The sequence below is a fragment of the Dioscorea cayenensis genome, chromosome 16 (genome assembly GCF_009730915.1).
Source record: "Dioscorea cayenensis subsp. rotundata cultivar TDr96_F1 chromosome 16, TDr96_F1_v2_PseudoChromosome.rev07_lg8_w22 25.fasta, whole genome shotgun sequence".
NCBI lineage: Eukaryota > Viridiplantae > Streptophyta > Magnoliopsida > Dioscoreales > Dioscoreaceae > Dioscorea > Dioscorea cayenensis.
Window position 1 is genome coordinate 21,256,678 of NC_052486.1, and position 13,802 is coordinate 21,270,479.

Below are 13,802 nucleotides of genomic sequence, written 5' to 3' on the forward strand. Positions count from 1 at the left end.
CACTTCTTCTTCTCAAACATGTTCTTCAGTTTACTTTTCTATCATGTTTTGCAAAAACAAGTAATTCTCTTCATCAGGGAAATTAGGGTTTCAGGTACTCAATTGGATTTGATAACATTGTAGACAAATTACAAATTTTACAAGGGTATAGATGCAAATAAGATTGTCATGGAAAAAGTTGAATCACTTTCTGGTTCAACATTGGGAAGTACATAAGAGTACAAGAGTAAACATTCTAAAGCAATTAGAATGAATCTTCTAATCCATTTAATTTAGCTCTTCAATGAATCAATGTAGAATTCTCAATTTAATATGAAACCCTAGGGCAAATCATGTGCACTTAGGGCACGAATTACAGGGTGCTTGTAATATACAAAGTTAATTTTGGGACAAATAAAATGATGGATTTCAAAAATGTCTCCTCCTAGACACATAAAACAATCAGCAATTTACTCTTCCAATTGAAACTTCCAATAAATAAACAATTTGGTGTGAATAGAAGAGTGGCATGAAAGTGAAGTCTGCTGCAAAAAAGACAGACATGCTCCTCTCTAATCCCCAGTTTGAATGTGAATTGAAGAATTTAACTGTGCGATCCAATGGTTGAGATTGATAGTTATCGACAATCGGAAGTGCTTCATGTGCTACAGCTCACAATGAAGGGTTTAATGGCAGTTATGAATTGAGGTGTTCTGATCCCCAGCTTGAGATCGACTTCCCCGCCGCCCAGCCAGAAGAAATTCGGTTCCAGCTTTGTGATTGCTTCATCCAAGATAACCTGAATCAAATACATTGCATGATTTAATTGTAAACAAATTACAAAATTTTCATTTTCTCTTAAATCATGAATTGAATTGGAATGGGTAGTCAATTCCGGCCAGCGTTATCTTTATCTCTTGTAAGGTATAATCATACTCGAACAAACTCTAATTTGTATTACAGTCTAGTACAGCAGTGATTCTTTGATTTCTATTTTCAACTTAAAACAGTAACTCACAACATTGTTCAGTTAGCAAAGCTTTTATATATTAGAGACACTCTGCACAAATTCATAATTCCATATTTAAGTAACCCATCAACAACTTTATCATTGAGCATCTAGGTTCAACATTCTCTTGACTCTATCCTTCTTTAGCTTAGTTTTTGAGGTGTAGCATGTAGAGTGGTTCTTGATTTCAGTTTCATCAGCTCAGTTGTGCTATCTTTGCAATGGATATGTTTGCAAGCAGGTAGTAAAAAATTTGATAAATAAATAGAATCCAGAATATTACAAGGCAATTAAGAGATTCACTTTACCGGAATGTTTGTTTTCGAGCCGAAGCATGTCACAGCATTATGCCCATATCCAGTCAGTTCATATGAATCCTCCTCTGGAGCAAGCCTAACTGTGCCAAGAATATTACGCAAATATAAGACTGTTTGCATTTCAAATCTCAAAAAAAAAAATAAATAAATAAAATATTATAGAATCTTTACTATGTTGAAATTCTTGAATTCATATGGTACTTACATGATAATGCTGTGGCTATTAACTAATAGTCAAGAAGATATTTTGAAATGGCTGATCATCTAAGGCATACAACATAGTTATATTGTCACAATCAGAGTCTCAGATATCAACTTTAGGTTTGTTTGTCTGTTTTTGAATCAGCAGAAGTAGTTGTAAGAGCAAGAGATAACTAGCAATTAGTAACTAGTTGTTAGGCACCTTATCATTCAATGAAATAAAGGGTATGCATTGTGTTGAATATATAAATTGCTGGTTCAGTCAAACATATCCTAGCCTATACAATGGTGACAAGTAATGGCTACAAGCAACACTGTCCAAAGTCTACATGATCGACAATTCAGAATCAATAAATATAGATACAAAGAAGGTTGGTTCAGGTTGATGGATATTCATGAAATAGATCTTAATCTTTGGAAAACATATGAAGAGTTTTCCTGTATCATTATCAGATCTAGTTTTCTCGCCAACAAAAATTAGGGGCAGAGTCTTTTTTCTCCCTTCACTACATGGGAGGGAAAGAATAGACTGAAGGGTTTAATTAGGTTATATCTCAAAAAATTTGTCTGGCTAAAGCAACAAATTGGTGGATTTCTCCAATTGCTTTGTGGATTAATGTCACCCTAGACCAAATTTGGAAACAAATTCAGGTTTTCTATGTTAAATGGCTCCCATACTCAAAATAAGGGCATAGAACAACTAAGGATTGAAATAAATGTAACAACGTAGGATGTCACAGCTAACGGTTCAAGTTCACTAGCTGTCTAGCATGGATCTTAACTGCACCATATCTGCAAATTAACTTCAAGAAACAATGACTGACTGCTATATAACTAATTTTTTGGTTTCCTGGGCATAGGAGATATCCGAAAATATATCTTCTTTTTTAACAACAAAACTATATGCAATGGTTAGTATAAATATTCAATCACACTTCAAACAGTAAAGCTAACATGCTATCCAGGGACATTTATGCACCCAAAACCATGGATGTAAGAAATCAACATTGTCAGACATGTTTCTTTTTATGTAATCATGTTTCTAGCAAAAGTAACTCACAGTTGAATCTTTTCTTTGGTATCTTTCGGTCATTGAGTGCATAGAGAAAATTCTTAATATTTTCAGCATTAAGCCGGGCCATATACTGCAGTTCAACAAAGTCTAAACTAATCAGTATTAGAAAATGCAAGCAAGCAGAAAGAGATACCAGAACAAAATCATTACATGTACCTGAATGACAACAACATAATATTTTGAATTATTGCGATCACTACAATCAGTAACACTAGCCGGAGCTTGGGTATTCACCTACAATAGTAAATGCAAAACGACATCACATTAAAAAGGATGCTACATACTAATGCCACAAGTCAATGGAATCACAGAATAAATAATATCATAAAGATACGATGGAGAACATTTTATAAGAAAAGTTAAAAAATAACTAATCTCTGTAGAGCCAGAAACACTATCCATAGAATCTCACTATCTCATGTTTACTAGTGCACCTTTCTAGAAAATTCTTTTAAAATAACCAAGTTCACAATGTGGGCATCACGTCACCCTCAAGGAACCTTTCCTCTATCAACTAATATTTTGCAAATACATATTGGCATGCACTTCCGTAAAAACCATTTCATGTCAGTACATGGAACAAATGCCATCATTAGTCACTAATTACATTGCTCTTCCCCTACCTAAGATGAAGAGCGCTCCTGTTCTCCAATTCTAATGAGAACAGGGAGGAATAAAGCAAGGACAGAGACATAGCAAAAGTTGGGCAGCTTTTTTTTTTCTTCAGAAAAGAACAAAACAAAGTGCCATTGTTTTCCAACTAGGATTTAGTTGATGAGTTGGTATGAAGTTGACATTTGAAACGCCAGCTTCAAACTTTTTTCAAGTAAAAAACAAAACAAATCTGGGAAATGTGAAGCCAGGTTTGTGAAACACAGGCTTCAATGACAAAGTTGGGAATACAAAGTTCTCATTCCAGCTTCATGAGGGCTTTTTCTAGAAAAAAAGGCTGCCTTGAAGCCAACTCTCTCAAATGCCAGTTTCATTCCCTTTTTGGGTTTCTTACAAAAGAGTCATGAAGCCAACATTTGGAACACCTGCTTCATGACTCTGTAAGTTTTTTATTTCAGAAAAAAGTCACAATTCACAAAGAAGGGGCTCTCAATCATTGATTTCAATGTTTCAGTCATCACTTAATTATAACCTGGCCACACACCAAACAACATTTTGCTTATTATGTTTCACCATGGTTCCTTTCCATAAGCTCTTTACAATTTGCCATTAGTTCTACTTAGAATTGTCCCAAAAATATACTAACAAACAAAAATGAGAGTGTGACCAACACGATGGATGCAACATCAAGTAACCCTACGCATGGGAATGCAATGCTTGTCATTATCTATCCATTAATATACACCAAAATGTTCATGCATACCTGCTCATCTATTCCAAACTCTAAAACCCTAATCTAAACCTTCAAATCTAATCGAAAACCTCAATACTGAATTTAATAAAAAACAAATGTTTATCAAGTTCAAAGCTTGAATATTCCACATCATTAGAATCATCCAATTTTTATCTAAAATTAACAACATGCGTAAAGGTGTTTGATAAAATGCCAGAGAGAATGTCGATACCAAGACGATGCTTTTGCAGAGGTGCTCGATGGAGGGAGCGCCGAGGATGTCCCTCCTGGACTCGAGGGAGCGGTCGTAGTAGTCGAAAGGGACGCGCTTGAACAAGAAATCATCGACGCCGAGGGCAATCAGGATGGCAGTGAGGCGCGAGTCCATGGTGTCGCCGGCAGGGGCTGTGGAGTCATTGGAGGAGAGGGAGACGGAGGCGAGCTGCTGACCATAGAGGGAGATCTCTAGCTCGGTGATGCGATGGAGGATGCGTGCTTGCAGGGTCTCGAGCTTCTCCAGAGAATCCATGGCTTGGTTCTTCTCGTCTTCTTGCCCTAACGCTCGTTGACACAGTGCTTGATAAAATTTTATATAAGGGGTTTTTCTGCAAAATTAGCGAGGTTTATGCGAATTTTTCAGAAAAACCCAAAAGTTTTCGAAGTAGCTTTTTTCATCTTTGCAAGGGCGTTGATGAAAATTGTGTTAAATTCATGATAAAATTTATAGTGTTAAGAATGTTTTATAAATGCAAAGGGAGTAATAAGAATAAAGAGCAAGAATTTTACCAAAAACCCTTTAAAATTTATTTATTTTTCTTTTTCTCTCTTCTTTATTTTTCTTTCTCTTTTCCTTCTCTTCTTATACTCAAAATACAAATGAGAGAGGGGTATTTAATATTTATAGGCTTACAAGAATTGAATGAATGGTCAGGATTGATTTGATTTGACAGTCTAAAATATCATGGTTGGTGGAATGGTAATAGTACCGGTGGCTGCTACAATACCACATGGCGGCTGCTATAGTCTCCCCCTCAAATAAATAACCATTAACTTATATCAGAAGTACTTACATCCTTAAGTCTTCTCATCCCGATTTTATGTATAAGTCTTCGGTGAATGCACTTAGGAAGTGATTTTGTGAATAGATCAGTTTGATTCTCATTGGATTGAATCTTTTGAACTTTTATAACGCCTTCTTTTTGGAGATCATGAGTGTAAATTTTTTTTGGTGATATATGCTTTGTTTTGTCACCTTTAATATAACCTCTTTGAATTTGAGAAATACAAGCACTGTTGTCTTCATAAATTACTGTAGCATTTGTTGTTACTAATGCTAATTTGCATGATGACTGTATATGCTCAATCATAGATCGTAATCATTGGCATTCACGACTTGCTTCATGGAGAACTAGAATTTTAACATGATTTGATGAAGTAGCTGTAAGAGTTTCTTTTGTGGAACGCCATGAGATAGATGTACCATTGTAAAAAAATATGTATCCAATCTGAGATCGCCCTTTATGAGGATCAGACAAATACCCAGCATCAACAAAGCCTATGAAGTTGGATGAAGATTCTTGTGGATAGAATAAACCCATATTTGTAGTTCCTCGTAAATAACGTAGCACATCTTTTACTCCTCTCCAGTGTCTTTGTGTCGGTGTAAAGATGTATCTTGCTAGAAGATTTACTGCAAAAGTTATATCTGGTCTTGTATTATTTGTAAGGTACATTAATGCACCAATTGCACTTAGATATGGAGTTTTTAGACCAAGAATGATTTCTTCTTCTTCAGGTGGACGAAATGGATCTTTCTGAACATTAAGAGTCCGGACGACCATTGGCGTACTCAGTGGATAAGCCTTCTCCGTATTGAATCTCTTCAGCACCTTTTCTATATAGGTTGATTGATGCACAAATATTCCTGAAGATAAGTGCTAAATTTGTATACCTAGACATAATTTGGTCTTTCCCAAATCTTTCATTTCAAATTCTTTCCTCAGATATGATGCCGCAATTGCAATTTCAGAAGGAGTGCGTGCAAGATTTAAATCATCCACATATACTGCTATCACAACAAAACTGTTAGTATAACTTTTAATAAACACACATGGACATATATAATTATTTTGGTACCCTTCTTTTATAAGATGTTCACTGAGACGGTTATACCACATCCGTCCAAATTGTTTTAATCCAGAGAGATCTCTACAATTTAATAGAGTATAAATGTTGTCTGTTATTTTATACCCTTCAGGGATTTACATATATATGTCATTTTCAAGTAATCCATATAGATATGCTGTGACAACATCCATCAACTGCATATCTAATTTATTACTTACTGCCATGGCAATTAATAATCGAAAAGTAATTTCATCCATTACAGGAGAATATGTTTTTCATAATTAATACCAGGCATTTGAGAAAAAACTTGAGCAACCAGTCTTGCTTTGTATATCATAATTTCATTATTTTCATTTCTTTTTCTCACGAACACCCATTTATAATCGACTGATTTTATCCCTTCTAGTGTTGACACTATCGCCTCAAACACCTCACGTTTTCATAGAGAATTTAGCTCAACTTGAATAGCTTCTTTCCATTTTGGCCAATCATTTCTTTGTCGACATTCTTCAATAGATCGTGGCTCTTTATCATTATCAATATTTATTTCTATATCTGTAGCCACATTGTAGATGAATATATCATTTATTTTGGTCTCATGCCAATTCAATCTTTGACCATCATCTACATAGCAAATTGAATTTTAAACATTTTCAGAAATATCATTCCCCATTGATTCTTCATTTACTTGTTCTGAGGATTTTATAATTTCCTCTCCCTTATTACATGGGAGATCCTTCTCTTTATTTTTCTGCTTCCTTTTTCTAGGAACTGAATTTTTGGCTCCAATTGGTCTTCCACGTTTTTTTCGTGGTTTATTTTCTACTTGATTTTCTTTCAATGGATTCTTAGGAATCTCAATTCTTGGAGGAGCATTGGGAGCTGGTATATATGATTTGGTTACCATTTTAGTATCAGTGAATGCATCAGGTATTTCATTTGTAATATTTTGCAATTTAATGATCCTTTGAACTTCAAGTTCACATTCATTGGTGCGAAGATCATATGTATGTAATCGTGATGTATTCCAATCAATTTCTTTTGCTTCATTTTGAGTAATCATTTCACCCCCAAATGAAGGGAAGACAGATTTATCAAAATGACAATATGCAAATCTTGCAGTAAATACATCCCTTGTTAATGGTTCTAAATATTGTATAATTGAAAGGGAATCATAACCAACATATATACCAAGTCTGCGTTGTGGACCCGTTTTTGTATGATTTGGTGGTGGTTTGGCACATATACTGCACAACCAAATATTCTTATATATGAAATATCAGGCTCTTTACCCATATCAAGTTGGTGTGGTGAATATGAATTACATGCAATGGGCCAGATCCGTATTAAAGCTGCAGCATGCAAAATAGCATGACCCAACGCACTTGTAGGCAGTTTCATCCTTAATAACATTGGACGGGCAATAATCTAGAGTCTTTTAATTAATGACTCTGCCAACCCATTTTGGGTATGTATATGAGCTACTGGATGCTCAACATATATTCCAACTGCCATACAATAATCATAAAATAATTTTGATGAAAATTCACCAGTATTATCAAGACGAATTGTCTTTATGAGATAATCTGGAAATTGTGCTTTAAGCCTGATAATTTGTGCCAATAACCTTGCAAATGCTACATTCCTTGTAGATAAAAGTGAAACATGGGACCATCTAGTTAATGCATCGATTAAAACCATAAAATACCTAAATGGTCCACATGATAAATGTATTGGTCCACATATGTCTCCTTGTATTCTTTCTAAAAATTTAGGAGATTCACCAGTTACCTTAGTTATAGAAGGTCTGGTTATTAGCTTTCACATTGAGCATGCTGAACATGCATATTCATTATGTGTTAGGATTTTATAATCTTTCAGTGGGTGTTTATGAGAACTAGTAATAATCCGTGGCAACATAATAGCACCAGGATGTCCAAGTCTTTCATGCCATATTTTAAATATCTCTGGGTTATTAACCTTCCGGGTTAATACCGTATGTGATTCCATCACTTTAATACATGTAAAATATAATCCTGAGGATATACATGGAAAGCTTTCAAGTACACGTTTTTGGCATGAAATAATTTGTGTAATATAAAGATATTCTTTTCCTTCCTTATCAACCGTCTCTAAATGATATACATTAAGACGTATATCTTTAAAGCTTAAAAGGTTCCTCCTACATTTAGGGGAATATAGAGCATTTTTCATCTGCAAGGATGTCCCATTTGGCAACATCAATGCTGCTTCTGCAGAACCTTCAACCAGGTCTGATGACCCTGTTATTGTGGCTATATATGCCTTTCTCATTGATAAGGATATAAGATATATTTGTATTGTCAAAATAGTATACGTTGTCCCGCAATCAATAATGCATTCATCATCAGTTATATTATAACAAAACAGAAGAAAAACATAATTTAATAAAACATAAAGACATTACAAATTAGTCTATAAGGAAATCTGACATATCTAAATATGTATTTTCAGTTACATTGAAATTATTTATAGAATTATTCTCAATTGGATCAACTATGGGGTTGTCAGCAAAATTTGTCTCAATATATTTACCTTTCTTATTTTTAAGTGATTCTTGGTAAAAATGGACAAAATGTTTAGAGGTCCTGCAAATTCTGGACCAATGACCTCCCAGGCCACAACGATAGCAGGTATCCTTCTTTGACTCTGACCCCATCTTGTGGCTTTATTGCTTTTGTTGATGTACATCAATTTTGCTATCTCGTGGTCCGATTTTATTTCGGCCCCCATCACGACCGCGTCGTCCTCGACCACCATAATGCCCTCGTCTATCGCGGTTTTTAAAACCAGTACCGCGACCACGCCATCTTCTTTGCCCGAAATTAATTTTACGGCGCTGGTCGTCGATCCAGATGGTCCAAATTGATGATTCTGCATCAACAATTCATTGTTTTGCTCCGCCACAAGGAGACAAGAAATTAATTCAAAAAATTTTGTGAAATTCTTTTCTCTATATTGTTGTTGTAATATAAAATTTCGTGCGTGAAATATTGTAAATGTCTTCTCGAGCATCATACCTTCCGTCACTGTTTCTCCACAGAGTCGTAGCACTGAAACAATTTTAAATAGCTCGGAATTATATTCTTGCACGCTTTTAAAGTCTTAAAACCTGAGGCTTGACCAATCATTACGTGCTTTGGGCAAGTAGACCATTCTGAGATGTTCAAATCGTTCTTTCAGAGATAACCACAATTCCTATGGATCCTCAATGGTCAAATAATTATTCTTCAGGCCATCATCAATATGATGCCTTATAAATATTAAGGCTTTCGCCTTATTATCATTAGGCTCATTGTTATTAGCCTCAATAGTTTTGCTCAGGTTCCATGCTTTCAGATGGAGCTTGATATCGAGGCTCCAGAATATATAATTGCTCCCTGAGATTTGAAGGGCCTCGAATTCTCTTTTTGCGATATTTGTCATTTTCTTCAAAATAATAATATAGCTGGTAATTAGAATAGAGTATATAGAATAAAATATAAATCATATATATTGTTCATGTATAAGATACTGTATATATACATATGGTATTGTTCATACACTGCAATTATTGCAGCATTGGGAATGAAGTTTTGTTTGAAAGTGAGTATGAGTTAAGAGGGAATAAGAAGGAAAGATAAGGGAGAGAAGAGAGTAGGGGCTGATGGAGAAAAGTGGCCAACGGAGAAAATCGAAGGGACCGACGAAGGAGAAAGAAGGGCCGACAGAGAAGAGAAAAGGCTCGACGGACTTTTACCTGATTTTGTCAATGATTGCCGGGATCGGAGGATCACCGCGGCAAACTTGGGGATGACTATGCTAGATGATTTGGATTTAATGGAAAAACTAATTGTAACATTAATATTATTGTTTTTCATGTTTATTTTAGATGTACTAGTATTGTTAGCCTTAGTGACTTTTGTACTGTATGTTTTTTATGTATGTTTATAAGAAAATCCTATATATGTATAGTTGACCAAATTATGATTTAAATAAAATGTATGGTTTGCTAGCAGTATTATGCTTACTTACCGGACCTCCCTTCTTTCAGTGTTACAAATAGATTCCACATATAAGATATATATTAGATGAGCCAAGGAAATTAAAGCCATATGAGCAAGTTCGTACTGATAACGTGTTAAAAATATTTTATAAATGCAAAGAGAGTAATAAGAATAAAGAGCCAGAATATTTACCAAAAACCCTTTAAAATTCACCTCTTCTTCTTCTTTTCTCTTTTTTTATTTCTCTCTCTTTTCCTTCTCTTCTTATACTCAAAATACAAATAAGAGGGGGTGTATTTATAGGTTTACAATAATTGAATGAACGGACAGGATTGATTTGATCTGACGGTCTAAAATATGCTGGTTAGTGGAATAGTAACAGTACCGTATGCTACAGTGATTTGCTACAGTAATATACTGCGGTAGGCATCCATTATAATATTTATTTATAACATATAGGAGGTTTTGTGAAAATAAAAAGTTTATGCCATTTTTTCAGAAAAGCCCAAAACTTTTAAAAATATGTTTTATTTAGTTAAGGGTTTTTTGCAAAATGTGACTTATTTGTGGCAATTTCTGAGAAAACACCTGTTCTTAATTAAAATTTTTTTTAGAGGAGTTTCTGCAAAATGACCGAACTTTGTGCCATTTTGTAGCAAAGGCAAAAAATCTTTTACAATTAATTTTTACTTAGTTGAGGGTGTTTTTCATAAAATGTGACAAATCCGTGATTCCTTACCATATTTTGCATCAACGCCCTATGCTTAATAGAATTTACATTGACGGTTAAATTTTTTTTTTTTTTAAATAACCGAGTTGCAGCAAGATCCATTAGTCAAGGAAAATAATATTTGTTGTTTACAAGTATGTAATTATAAAAACCACAATACTACAGCACTTTTTCAGAAAGCGTCCATAGTTAATTAAATTTTATTAGTTGCAAATAATGTTTTTATTAAAGCTTGTGGCTGGAATTCTATTTAACTAGATTTAAAAACTTGGTACTTATATATTTTTTTGAATTATAAAAAATTTGTTGAGAATATGTGATAGTAGCAGAAGAATTGATATGTATTTATCAAAAGAGTTTTAAACAATAAAATTGCATATGAAATAAAAAAGTTAAGCCACAACCAAAATTGAGTTCAGATATCGATAGGACTTGTATTAACTAAAATTGAAACATATTTTAAAATTTTTGTTATGATGTTGATTTTGGTAAACATTTATTATTACCACTGTACTTAATTTTTAAACATGGCTGAATCATCATTTCCTTATATTATAATTTGTTTTAATCTACCATTGTTTTATTTATATTTTTTTTTATTATCCTCACATCAAATCTTCGATTGCCCATCATCATGAAAACTATATTTAGGATTTATATATTTAAAAACTATAAAATAAGGGTTTAAATTATAAAAAAATAATTTTTTTCTAAAAAAAAAGATAGATAAATAATAACGTGGATATTGACATGGATGTCAACTTGGCATCAACTTCATTCAGACTACTAATTCGGCCTAAATAGCATTACTATTAATTAATTTTCAATATAGTGTGATTTTTCTCCCTATTTTGATGATTAAGAATCTTATTATCTAGTTATTTTAAAGCCTCTCTCTCCATCAAATATTAATCAAATGTAACATTCCGAAAGCAATCAAAATTGTCTTAAAACTAATGCAGTTCAAGTATGACTGTATGAGATCAGCTCAGTGGATTCTTATTTTGTCTTTGTAATAGATCAGATGTTTCTAATAATTTGCCAAAATTCAGCGCAATATTGAAGCTGATTAATTTCCAAAGGGCTCCGAGGCGTGCGCATGTTTCAGATTTTGATGGCGTTGGCTAAACCAAAAACAAAATTTAACAGTGCAGACTTCAATTTTTAAAAATTTATAAATATTAAATAATTCTATTAATTCAAATTTAAGAAGATAATAATTAATATTTTAAAAATATAAAATATATCTTCATTTAAAAAATTTAGATTTAGGTATAAAAAACCTATCACATATATGTAATGAGCAAATAACTCAACTAATAATTAAACACTAAACTAACAACTTAACACAAATTCAAAATCTAATTCAATTATTGAATGTAACAATTATTTAACAAATAATCAAAATTTTAAAACAATTAATCACAATAAATATCTAACAGTTTTCACAACAATTTTCATAACAAATAACCAAACAAATATTCAACAAATATTCAACAATTATTTAACAAATATTTTTAGATAGAAAATAATCACAAAAAATTAAATAAATTAAATTAGATATGAAACAAACAGAATATAAAATATAAACCCTGAAGAGATTGAGCAAGGAGAGAAAACTCACAAATCGACACAAACTACAATGGTATTTTTCAGAGATTTTGAAATATCAATTGCATTTTTTAGGGGTTTATTTTTATTTTTATCTATTATTACAATTATTTTAAATTAATATCCTAAAAAATTTATAATTATATATTGATAAGTTCAATAAAAAAAATATCTAAATATAAAATTTAAAAACAAAAATATTTGAAATTAGCTAGCTATATTATTTATTATTATCACTCAACATCAATTTTATTTAATATTGTGGGTAGAATTTTGAAAAAAAAAATAATAATATTACTTTCGATGAATTACTCCTACAATTATTATTACTAGTCATTTTCCCCGGCTTCACATCGGAGATTTTAAAATTTTATGAGGAGTTTTGAAGCAATTTCATATATAAAATAATATTATTAAACAACTCCTACTATAGAAACTATTTTATATGATTTCAAAAGTCTTATGACATTTATTACATAAATAAATAATTAGGTGAAATTTATGTTTTTCAATTATTAATATTATAAGTAATATAAATAAAAACTTAAATATTATTTAAAAATTTAAAATTATTTCTTGAAATATTCTCCTAATAAATTATACATCTAATTTAATAGTATGTATAGATTATTATTTTTATATGTGTTTTCACCCAATGTTAAGATGTTTTGGCCGCAAACCCATACTAGCCAGTGAGGATCCATTATTATTATTATTATTGTCTTTAAAGGGATTTGAACATCCCACATCAAAATTTTTTTATAATGGGACAAGATCAATTAATGCCACTAGGCCATGAATATGTTTTTATAATTTTTATAATTTTTTTAAAATCTTTTCTTAATTCTACCAATAGTCGATTGTAATGTAAATAAATTCTTTGATTCCTAAATAAAAATTATATAAAATATCTTCACTGCTCGGGTATTGTACAGTTGGCTAAATAACAACAAGTCTATGATATATATATAGATATTATTTCTATTTTTGTCGATATGATACATACATACATTTTATAAAGGTAAAAGGCATAACTTGTTTTAATTATTTTATAACATGTTTTCTTATTATTCATATCTGGAATGAAAACGGTGGAAATATAATAACCTCTTGGGATCCCAAGAGAATTTTTTGCATTTTTTTATTCTAAGATGATTTTTAAGCGTTGAATAAAACTAAACATTTTTTTTTTTAATTTTAGAGACGAAAATAAAATTTGGATTATAATTCTACAAGAAAAATTGAGTGTTATAAATATAATAATTAATTTATCTCATTTAATAAATTAATAATTAACATGTTAATCTACCCACTATTCATGATCGAATTCATTGCGTATATACACTAAAATAAATATAATTTTGAAGCTATACATGTATATTA

At 32.0% G+C, this 13,802-nt stretch overlaps 1 protein-coding gene across 1 annotated transcript; it reads right to left on the reverse strand.

Moving 5' to 3' along the window:
- Positions 1-259: 259 nt before the first annotated feature.
- LOC120278814 lies at positions 260-4,485 on the reverse strand. The gene is made up of 5 exons (XM_039285549.1): positions 4,159-4,485; positions 2,738-2,815; positions 2,567-2,651; positions 1,297-1,385; positions 260-778 (listed from the first exon to the last, which is right to left on the reverse strand). Exons 1-5 carry the CDS (start codon positions 4,453-4,455, stop codon positions 638-640), a joined length of 690 nt encoding a protein of 229 aa, XP_039141483.1. The 5' UTR covers positions 4,456-4,485; the 3' UTR covers positions 260-637.
- Between the last annotated feature and the right edge of the window lie 9,317 nt (positions 4,486-13,802).

Excerpts from the sequence above, each read along its gene's own strand:
- LOC120278814 (XM_039285549.1), bottom strand. The coding sequence starts at position 4,455 with ATGGATTCTCTGGAGAAGCTCGAGACCCTGCAAGCACGCATCCTCCAT. Across the intron at positions 2,816-4,158 it reads TCTGCAAAAGCATCGTCTTG|GTGAATACCCAAGCTCCGGC; the intron begins GTATCGACATTC and ends TTACTATTGTAG. Across the intron at positions 2,652-2,737 it reads ATTATGTTGTTGTCATTCAG|TATATGGCCCGGCTTAATGC; the intron begins GTACATGTAATG and ends GTTGAACTGCAG.